We start from the raw sequence: 12,142 nt of genomic DNA on the forward strand, positions 1-12,142 counted from the left end.
TCACAGAAATAGCACTCTTTGGGTTTTAAATGGACACGTCTGGAAGCGAGTAGCTGACTTACCAGGCAGAGAACTGCTTCTTGTGTCATATGACGATGCAATATATATATTTAACACCAGCACATGTACTGTATCAAGAATATACCCAGCAGCGGAAAAAATCAGAGCATATGAATTTGCGATGCTACCGGTGACAATCAAAATTTTGCACGTGATGGCCTTTTCAAAGGGATTTCTTATATTTTCAGCCCTGCATGAAAATGGTGTTGACAAAACACGGGTTCATTACCTAAACGCTCTGACAAAAAATGTCAAAGAATTTGACCCTATTTTTGGACCATGCGAACACATTATCAGTTTTAGTGATGATCAGCACACATTTGTTCTGCAAAAAAACGGTAATTTGTTTGACGTGTCGTGCATGGCCAAAAAAATCAAAATTGAAAAAATCGGAAAGCTTTGGGAACTTGATAGGGTGCTGTACGGGGCACTAACATATTTGAACAAATTGGTAGTGTATGGGAGCGACCCAAAAGTTGAATCTGAGCAGCAAATATTTAAAATAAACCTCAGTGGATATTTCAAAAAAATAAAGTACTTTGGAAGCAGTAGTGAAAGTTCAAACTTTTTGCCAGCTACCCTATCTAAAAATGTAATATTACCACTAAAGCAATAAAGCGCCGCCTCACATTCATGTTTTTAAAATCCTGTTAGAAAAATTGATGATTCTTTTAATTATTTTATTTTAAACTCAATTGTAGTTTTTAATCAACAAACTATTCATAAGACTTGTTTCCAAGTTTTGTTTACTCTCTATTTTAAAAAGTTATATATAATATATTAGTTTTCAATGTTAGTATTAAGTATTAGATAGATTTGATTTCTATCAAAATCTGTTCCTTTCATAGCGGTTCCAACAAATTAAATTTATACTTCAATTTTTATTTGTAATAAAAGTTGGATTGAGATAAAGATTATTGTCAATCTAAATTGGAAACTGATGCTCGTGCCCATTTGTCTGACCAAGCAAGTGCTACAGCTAATGAAGAAACAGCTTCTAGTCTTGGCCCGTATAGACACAATCAGCGTGGAAAGGGACGTATCCCTCATAATCAGGCACCATAAAGGATGGTCGTCTGCTAATGTATCTGCCAACACTCATTTGTAAAACAACGATATGAGGATTACTGGTCTAGCTCATCTAAATTATTCGAATCTACAACTGAACCTGAATAATCGCTTGGTTTTTCATTCATATTTCAAGATGCCTATGACTAAACTACAGAGTTCAGATGGAGAGGTGTTTGAAGTAGATGTTGAGATTGCTAAACAATCTGTCACTATTAAAACCATGTTAGAAGATTTGGGTATGGATGAGGATGAACCTGTTCCACTACCTAATGTTAATGCTGCTATATTAAAGAAGGTAATTCAATGGTGTACCTTCCATCGTGATGACCCTCCACCACCTTAAGATGATGAAAACAAAAGAAAAAAGAACAGATGATGTTTGCTCCTGGGATGCAGAATTTCTTAAAGTTGACCAGGGCACCTTGTTTGAGTTGATTTTGGCTGCCAACTACTTAGATATCAAAGGCTTGCTTAATGTAACTTGCAAAACTGTAGCAAATATGATCAAAGGGAAGTCCGCAGAGGAAATCAGGAAAACTTTTAACATTAAAAATGATTTCACACCAGCAAAGGAAGAGCAAGTAAGAAAGGAAAATGAGTGGTGTGAAGAAAAGTAGATCAGAATACTCTGGCCAGAGCATCACAGTACCCAATAATGCCTTTTTTTAATTAAGTTTTATTATAATGTGATAACACTCTGACTTAATCTTGTTGTTTACCTTGTATATAAGTAAGGTGTCTGAGTTGACTTGGACCGCGAGCTTTGTAATTTATTTGTTGTTGTTTTTTTTTAAATTAGGTATGCAACAATTTTAGGAGAGAAAGGCATTATTAACCACTTAAATTATTTTGAGAAAGCTTCTAACATTAAAATTGCTGTTGAGTTTTCCATCCTTGATGAGTTCATTGCAATGTTGATTTAGATTTCTCTTACGCATTTTTTAGTTTTCACCTACTAAACCAATGACCAATATTGCTTTAGTTGAATGAAATTAAAATAAAAATTTTGAAAAATCAGGTTTTGCTTAGTTTTATCTTTATGAATCCTTTAAAGTTTATTTCTTTTAGCTCTTAATGGTTTCTTAAATGCTTGTTTTACCCGTTAACTAAAAATTTGGAAAAATGTATGTATAACTATATAACTACCAGAAAGTATAGTTATTGGTTTTGAGATCTGCATTATTTAAGAGATTGATCTTTACAGTTTGTTAATCATTTTAAATATTTTGTCTGTTGTGTCTAGCCTTAACATTTTTGTTATCACCCTTCACAAACTAAATGTAAATAAACAAAATGAAATCTAAAGTGTATCATACATTTTTTTCCCTTCATTAGCAAAGTAGGCTATTAGACATGGTTTCTTTTTCAATTACTTTTAACAGATTTCTCTGAGAATTTCATAGAGAATTTAAAAAAAATTGTGCAGAACTTTCTTCTATTTATTTAAAAAAAAACCCCATTGATTTTAAATTTTATGATAAAAATTTTTGGCTTCTTTGTAGCACCATTTTTTTCTTACCTTGAGTAAAAGCAGTTTGTTATAAATCTCACCATTCACCAAGAGATACATTTTCTATCTTCAAAAAATATCACAAGGCTTTTTAAATGTTGCAATCATTTTCCATTGTGTCCACTCCACTTAAGGGTTAGAAAATTCAGTTTTCCTCCTTCATCTGACGATTTTATGGTGCTTGTGTGAGATATAGCGTACATCAACAATGTTTTATTTGTTTGTAACAATAAAAATAACTTTCCTTAAAAAAATACATTTTTTAGAAAATTTCAAAGTCCAATTATTTTGGACTCACTTTGAAAATTTTTTAAAAATTAAGAATTTGTCAAAATTGATATCTTCTAGTTCCAACTATAGGCTACCCGTTACGCATCTTCTAGATAAATCTCAGCAGGAAGGGCCTAAATGTTAAAAAACCGCAGCCAAAAATTACAGATTAAACATTTTTTGGTAAAATTATTTGTAAAAAATGTTTGCATCATACGTTAACTTTCTTTTATGTGGTATTTTATAGCTCCTTGATATTTACTATTATGGTAAAAATAATATATGTGTATGTATAATAGTTTTTTTTGGCAAATTGTTTCGTCAATTTTGCAAATGTCTGGGTGATACTGCCCCCTTAAGTTCGATAAAGTTAAGGAATAAATTAGGCATTAAGAGTGTAACGAATTTGTGAACTAAAGTGACCAGTTAATTTTGCAACTATTACTGATTAGCATAAAATATATTTTTTAAAATACAGGTAGTTATTGTAACAGTATTGTAACAGTATGATTTTCAACCATTTCAAGAATTTTCTTTTAATCAATAAAGCAGATTAATTTGTACTTTTAATAAAACATTCATTTTCACTAAGAAAACACAGCTTTAACGGGAATTAAGGCCAAAAGTTGAGTAAAAAGTCATGAAGTGTCCTTGTGATAAGGATATAAAACACAGTAAACGTGCAACAGCTGTAAAAAGTCATGAAACCATAAAATGTTTCAATGCAACTGCAAATATTTTCAAAAACTTGAATCGATTCTGGCAAAGAAATATTTCTTTACAAGCAAAAATATGCCTATGGTTTAATAGATTTGTATATGCCACAGGCGTTGAATGATAGTGTAGGCGTAAAATGGGGTAGGAAAAATAATAAAAAGCTGCAATATTGAATTATTTACAATAAATGTAAAGAAAATAAACGGCTGCAAGGTATAGCACACCAATTAAACTGTTTTCTACCCTGAATGGTATTGGTAATATAAAAGCTATTAAGCATTAGCAATCGGTTATTGGAAAAACCGGATTGGTGAGTAGATAAGCCATTTAATATTTAGAAAATAATCCAATTGCATTAACTAAACCAATGTCAAAACCAAAATCTAAAGCTATAAATAGAAACGGAAATAACATCGAAACTGCATTTACCAAAAATTAACATTTAATATAAACTGGAAACATCATCTGAAAAAGAAAGTCAACCGGAACTGTGATATTTTCCCGGAATCGGGAATTTTTTTATGAATGAATTATCACTCGCACTTTATCCTGATTCAGAGTATTAACGAAAAAACAATTTAGCAGGAGATAATTTAAGCGGAAATTGAAATTCAACCCAAAAGAATTATATTAAACCTCAGCCGTAAATGTAGCCGGAATCGGAAATTTAAGAGCAATTGAATCTGTAACAAAATCGAGAACGACCTTGATCGTTACAAGCACCGTAACCTTAACATTAAAACTTACTATATATATTTTACTTTTCCAGTATTTTGTTTCTTCGACAACTAAATTAGGGGTTTAATTTTGTGTCTCTATTTTCAATTAAGTCATTTTTTGTGTATCGTTTTCGGCATTTGATATTTAACTATATTATTTTACAATAGATGATGTCGTTCTTTTTGTGTATAGACGCCAAATCTAGTCATTACCACAATACTTTACATGGTATTGGAAACCTTGATCTACACCTAGAAGCTGCACATTTTTACTAAATCTTAACCTTAAACTTCGCACCTAGGCTCACTCACCCTTGACAAAGTCCGCATTTGTAGATCACACACACACTAACCATTGACCCTACATTTATAACCAAGACCTAGCTCCTACTTTTGGCAGTCGTCCGCACACAACAATAAAGCAAGTTGAATGAAAGTTAATAAAAAAAATTCTTTTGAAAAGTAAATTGTACAAAAATAAACATGTAAGTGTATTTATGCCATATGTTAGCATAATCTTTGCGCTGGATAAAAACATTAAATATAAATAGTGGCTCTAGAATACGGTGCAAACTTATGAGCACCAGTAACAACTCACCTTTTGGCCAACGCCCATTTTTTACCTGGACGAGCAAGGTGAGTCAGTGGCTTTACTAGAACTTTTTGTTCTCATAACGGATACGGCCAGGTGTCAAAGATTCAAATACTGCACACATTGTATGCTGTGTACCCGTATTATGTACACACTACACACGTCTAATGTACACACAACACACTTCTAATGTACGCATTATACACTTCTAATGTACACACTGCACACTTCAAATGTACACACTGCATGCATATAATGTACACACTGCACACGTATAATGTACACACTACACACTTATAGTGTACACACTACACACGTCTAATGTACACAGTACACACTGCAAACTTCTAATGTACATACTACACACTTCTAATGTACACACTACACAGAAGTATTATAGCAAACGTTTTAGGGTCAGAAATTTATAAAATACTAAGGCAGTAGCATGTTTATGTACATACTACACACGTCTAATGTACACACTGCACACTTCAAATGTACACAATATATACTTCTAATGTACACACTATATAGGTTTTTTGTACACACTGCATACGTAATATGTACACAGTACAAACTAATAATGTACAAACTACACACGTCTAATGTACACACCACACACTTCTAATGTACACAAAACACACGTGTATTATAACAACGTTTAAGGGTCAGAAATGTATAAAATACTAAGACAATAACAGGTTTATGTCTAATTTACACATTGCACACTTATAATGTACACACTGCATACGTCTAATGTACACACTGCACACGTAATATGTACACACTACAAACATAATGTAGGCCTACACACTACACACGTCTAATGTACATACTTCATACGTCTAATGTACACACTACACACGTGTGTTATAGCAAACGTTTTAGGGTCAGACGTTTATAAAATACTAAGACAATAAGAGCACATAATCTCTTTAGAATCAACTCTAATATCTGTATGGTATTTCATACAACATCACTAACAAACATATAAAAGAAATTAAAATTAAAATGCATAATAACAAGCTTTTATTTATATGCAACATTTAGCCGTCTCGGCGAGGCCTTGCACTTGCCTATGTGAAAAACCTGTATGTAATTGTAAACGACCATGACCTGTGTGTTAATTAAGCAACATATACCGGCATAACCCGGGGATAGGAGATATATTACTTTTCGAATTAACCCTAACCAAAACTAACCAAAAACAAAACAAATAAACGCAAATATATCACAAATGCAAACACAAATACAAACACAAACGAAAACACAAACCTAACCACAAACGCAACGCTAACACAAAAACACAAACGCAAACAAAAAACAAACGAAAACAAACTCAAACGCAAAAATAACCACAAACGCTGCTCCAAACCCAAACACAAAGAAAACACAAAAGCATACAAAAAAGGAAACCTAAACGCAAACACAAATGGACAAACGCAAACCTAAACGTAAAAAACAACTACATTTTCTTTAATTTCCTTTAATGCACACACCGTCAATTAAAACTGTAACTTTAAAAAATGAAATTTGTTTTATGACACTTCACATATTAATTTTTTATATTATTAATTTAGATGATGAGCACTTTAGATATATCATACTATGGCTATCAAGTATATTTTTTTCCCTTTATTCCTATGTAATCACTTGTCCGCTGGCTGTCCACTGTCCGCGGTCACATACATATAGAATTCAACTTTAAATATTAGATGCATTAGAAAGGAGAAAATGAAGTACTATTTAAATAACTATAATGCAATGAGTGGGTTGCTATAATATGTATTGAACATTTTACTAGAATTTAAGAAGCAACACACGCTTTTCTTAATAGTTAATAGTGATTCATCATTATATTTAAAGAAAATGAATTATTTTCTGTTTTTTAGTGCTTTATTAAATGAAAGCTTGGTATTAATACATGTTTATGCATTTTTACTTTCTCGTATATACACAAATTAGTATATAGGAAGTATTGTAATCGTGTAAAAAATTTGAAATACATTTTTTTAACAAACTTCTGCTTTTTATACCTCAAAAGCCTATAACTTGAGTCTCTTTTCTTTCAAATTTTGAGTCATTTGCGTTGACTGGTAGTAGTACTTTAGGCCATTTCCGATTTCTCATAAAACACATATGAATTTATAAAGAACTAATGTTTCGCACTATTATTATACACGTATTCTTGGTGTGCAGGTCTTTTATCTACAAGATTTTTTTCTATATTTGGATATGATCAAAATAGCTACATTTCTTCTTGAGTTCTTATGATTAAAAAGAAGTTGTTTTATATCTTGAGATATAGTGTCTGTTATGACTGAGTCTATTATTGATGCTAGTTGGTAATCAACCCCACCCCCACCCCCTCCAGTTGCGGATTAAGGGGGTGCTGAGGGGGCTGCAGCCAGGACCCTCGATTTTAAGGGGCCCCCAAATTTCCTTTTTCAATCATAGTAAATTTCCCTTTAAAGTGACATTTTTGTGCTTTTGTTGTTTTTATTACTATAAAAGCCAATGTTTTCATATTTGAATCACAAGTTTATTTCAACTTGTTATCAAAATATCAAACTCGAGCACACTCTTTAGTATTAATACCAGCCAGGACAGCGTTTGCTTATAACAATAAATTGGTTTGATTTTAGAGTAAAAAACACAAACAGCGGTCGAAATGACATGAATCTGGTGTGAACACTCTATGATTTAAACTTTTAAAAACATTTATAGGCCTTTACTTTTAGTGAAGGTTAATATCGGGTTTACAGGCCAGGGATTACTTTCTTTAAATGGACGCCTGTAGAAATCCAACTTTTGTGGGCCTCATAAATGGATGACACCTAAGAGGAGGGAGGTGTGGTTTTTTTACGCTTATACCGTGCTTACTGTCTTAGTTGGACCTAGTTTAATCTCTGTATGTTATTTATTATTTTCCTACATAGAGTGGTTTGAAATTCTCTTTTTTTTTGCGTCTGCAAGCAAACAAGTGCCAACAGTCTTTATCGTCAGCTCTATAACGACATTATGATATTATCATGGATATTTATATTTGTTCAATGTTAGTCTGCATTTCCAGCTTTCTCATGCCCAATATAAATTCTTGAATGACAGTTCAATAACTATCGAGACACGAACATACCGGCTGAGGAATTTGACTCCCATTAGCCAGGGAGGTCAACTCCAACTAATTGGCAAACTGTGGACTAAATCAGTCTCACGAAGGTTTGAAACACTACATGTTGGTCGCATATTCATCCATATTCTCTCACCAGGCTTTACTTCCCACACCACAAAAAGCGAACATCGTCTTACCGTCTGGTACCCGGCTAGGTCGATGGTCAGAGGTCTAAAGCTTCTACATGCCTAAAGAAAACAGTCATATGTTTAGTACTGCTGACTTAGCGGATGGATCTCAACTCTCTGTGTTTTGTTATTGTTTGTGTGTCGTGGTAGTGGGTGGGGGGGGGGGGGGGCAAAATATAATCATGCTAAAAATGAGTACATATTGGTTAGATGTTAGATCGAGTCAATAAAGCTCGTGGATGCTTAACCGAAATGTCTCGAGTTCAAATACTCGGGCAGATGAGGCTCGTTAGCTGGGGATAGCCACTCTTCTACGAGAGACAACTCCAAAATCAAATATCTGCTGTAGTTTGTCTTGGTTCAACAAAGGCTATGGAAATAAATTAAAAAAGAAAAGCAGGCTGAAATCGAAGTCAATGGCCTCAATGGCGCATAACCAGTTGACACCTAAACTTAATTGTGTTGGAGGGGATCCCTTCCAACACTGAAATGAGGAACGAAGAAGAAGAGAAGAAGAAAAAGGTTAGATGTTTGTATCCAATTTACCGCTCATTGAACACAATTGACAGCTTTTTTTAAATTAGCGGTTTTGTAAATATCGGTGTCGAATGTTCCTATAAGTTATAAAAAAGCAATCAATATCTTGAATAGTATGCTGATTAGGATATATATATATATATATATATATATATATATATATATATATATATATATATACATACATATATACATATATATATATATATATATATGTATCAGGGGCCCCCAAAAAGTTTCAGCCCGGGGCCCCGCCCAAGCTTAATCCGCCCCTGCCCCCCCCCCTCCCGTCCCACACCTAAACTGGGACAGCGTGTTAACGCCCTATCCCCTCTCCCCACCCTACATAGCGATGTGCAAGCTGGGGGGAGTACAGGTCGCCGGTCTTTGACCTGAGCTCGACCCAACTAACCTGGTATGCAAATTTGGGGAAACAACTAATGAGATACCCTATTGTATTCAAGGCTTGGACCCCGGGCTGGGTACCCAGGTGAGGGACAGAAAGATAGGACAGTTGACAGTCAGCCTTGCTAGCATGTAGTCGTGTTTTGTGTTTTGTAAAGTGTGGTAGGGCTGGCCCCGAGGCTGGTCACTATTGATGTTAAAGTTTATTTCCTCGTTAGACAAGACCAAAAGTAGTAACCATTAAAGTTGCCTAGCTAAGATTGTGTTAATGTTGTTTCTTTCATTTAACCTCTCTCACCTTTCTTAACATATGGGGGAGCAGCAAACCAACTTATAACATTTTGATAGAGCAGCTAAAACTGATTTCATAACATTTTTGGTGGAGAAGCGAAAACGGCTCATAAATGTTTTTGAAGCAGCTAAAAGGATTCACATTTCGATCAAGGAGCAAACCCGTCTAACAGCAAACCGATTAATAACATTTCGTTTAATGCAGCTATGTCTGAGAAGTAGGACTTTCTCAATTTTGGACTACCCCATTGACAGTAGTGACGTATCAGAATTGAAGAATGTACTTTTCCAGCATTGAAGTTAGTCTACAGTGACAACTGCGAGTGGCTAAATCGTCGTAATGGCATCTAAACTGTTCTGATATGAAGTATCTCTCCACCTCTAACGATGTGAATTATTCTTTTACCCCTAATGTTGATAGGAAGTATCCTTACACCCCTGATGATGTGAAGTATCCCTACACCCCTGATGATGTAAAGTATTCTTGTATCCCTAATAATGATATGAAGTACCCTTACACCCATGATGTTAAAACGAAGTCTTCCTGTGTTGATGTCATCCCACCGCAGTTCCAGATGTCCAAGCCGACGAATTTAGGTTAAGAAATGTTAAGCTCTAACAATAATAAAAAGCGTTGTTCCTCTTCTGTAAGTCGTATGCCAAAGTCCAGCAGTCAGTTAAGTATATATTTCTTTAGTTTAGGTCAGGTGTTGGCAACCTTTTGAGACTAAAGAGCCAAAAGTTACAATTTACAAAATTTACAAATATTTAAAGAGCCACTGACATTTTTATTTCAATATATATATATATATATATATATATATATATATATATATATATATATATATATATATATATATATATATATATATATATATATATATTAATATATTAATATATAAATATAAAAAATATAAAAAAATAGTTTTAAATGTGAAATAATATTTATTCATACAAATAAATGCACATGTTTTACACAAAACATAATAAAGTATTTTAGCTACAACTGCTAAAATAATAACATAATTAATCAAATAATAAAACTATAATCATTGAATGTTAGTTACATCAATTGGAGCATTGGCCTTGCATTCCTTTTGAAAGTTAGTTTAGCTGTGTACCTGTGAAGTGTAACTTGCATGCTTTTCTTAACCTAGAACTCTTGCAACTTAGACTTGCTCTTGAGTTCTGTGAATTTACCACTACACAAATGTTTGGTTTTTAAATTCAGCTAGTCCCTTTGAAGCGAGCCAGCATCAATTCTAAAGAGCTAATTATTAATCTCATTTGTTTTTGTGTTGAGAGAATTTACCATGAACGTAATATTATTTGAGTTTGTATTGAATTACTCAAATCTCTCAGGAATCCACCCTTCATTTTGTTTATAGTAATGCTGAAGTGATTCATGTTAATAGTAGCATTCGTTTCCTCACGATATTTTTAAAGATTTTTGGAAATTAGGTTATTTACCGCTCTCCTAGTAAGCCATAAGCCCCAATGTATCATCAATATCCCGAGGCCCACTGCCTCAGAGGGAAAAACACAGAAGCCCCACTGCATCAGAATAAAAAGCCAGATCTTGCACTGCAGTTGAAAAAAAACTAGAAGCCTTACTAGCTTTATTTCTCTTCATGTAGAGCCTATTCGATTTCATTTTAATTCCATTGTTCGATCTATTTATTGGGAGATTTTCAATCACCATTTGTTTTATTTATTCAATACTAGCGTACCCGCCCCCCCCCCCCCCCCGCGCGTTACTACGGGGATAGAAGAAAGTCTGACAAAATATATTAGAAGGATATCACCAATGCTTTACCAATCATATGTTCTTAAACGCGTGTCCTTCTTTTCTAAAACTGTGTTATTTAAATGTTAACAATGCTTGCGCTTGGATAATAATTATCGGGACACGGGTTTTCCTACACTACCGCGTGAAAACCTTGAGTGTACATTAATCACTCGCCGAAATAATGAGGTAGAACACACTTCGGTGACCACCCATGAGTCAGAGACGTAGAGGGGCGCTCTCAGAACCCCCCCCCCCCACGATTATTCTACCGCATAGGCGCAGCGTAACGGCAGGGCCCTGGCTCCTTAAAACTAACAGGCGCCATCGTGCTCATAGGATAACCCAGCGTGCCAAATAGCATCCTGTTAATAATGATGCAGATTTCGTCATTCGCTAAAGTGACACTTATGAATAGAATTTTTTTCTTTAACACGAAAAAAAATATTTGACGTTTTTTTAAAATATCAGTGTGACTGATGCAATATGCTAGCGTTAATAATGGTTTATTATTAGATGCTCGATCTCAATTTCTGACTGGATCGTCTAATAATAGATGCTTATTGCATCATTCGCAAAGTGACGAAACTCTACAGTAGGCTCTTCATATTCAAAAAGTTATTTTTTCATCTTTCGCAAGGTGACGAAATTGTACAGGATTTACTCGCGTTACAAAGTTATTTTTTAGAAGCCTGTTGTAGTTTTACCGCTGAATATAGTAGTACACCTTACTTGCTTTGCAGGACGCTCGATTAACGGATGCCAAGTGCCAACATAGTCGCTCTAAAACTCTGGGCGCCAAACCGTGTATTGACGAAAATTGTACCCTACATGGCGACATTAGGGGCGACTTTTATTTTTTTATACCGTATATAGAGAAAAAC

General features: G+C 34.2%; 1 protein-coding gene across 1 annotated transcript; it reads left to right on the forward strand.

Moving 5' to 3' along the window:
• The first annotated feature begins 1,170 nt into the window (after positions 1-1,170).
• LOC131929403 (S-phase kinase-associated protein 1-like) lies at positions 1,171-1,759 on the forward strand. Its single transcript, XM_059285578.1, is given in 2 exon segments — positions 1,171-1,486; positions 1,488-1,759. Coding segments are annotated over 2 exon segments (570 nt in total). The 5' UTR covers positions 1,171-1,177; the 3' UTR covers positions 1,749-1,759.
• Positions 1,760-12,142: the final 10,383 nt, after the last annotated feature.

The sequence above is a fragment of the Physella acuta genome, unplaced genomic scaffold, assembly GCF_028476545.2.
Source record: "Physella acuta isolate Inbredline_101_S28 unplaced genomic scaffold, ASM2847654v3 ptg001625l, whole genome shotgun sequence".
NCBI lineage: Eukaryota > Metazoa > Mollusca > Gastropoda > Physidae > Physella > Physella acuta.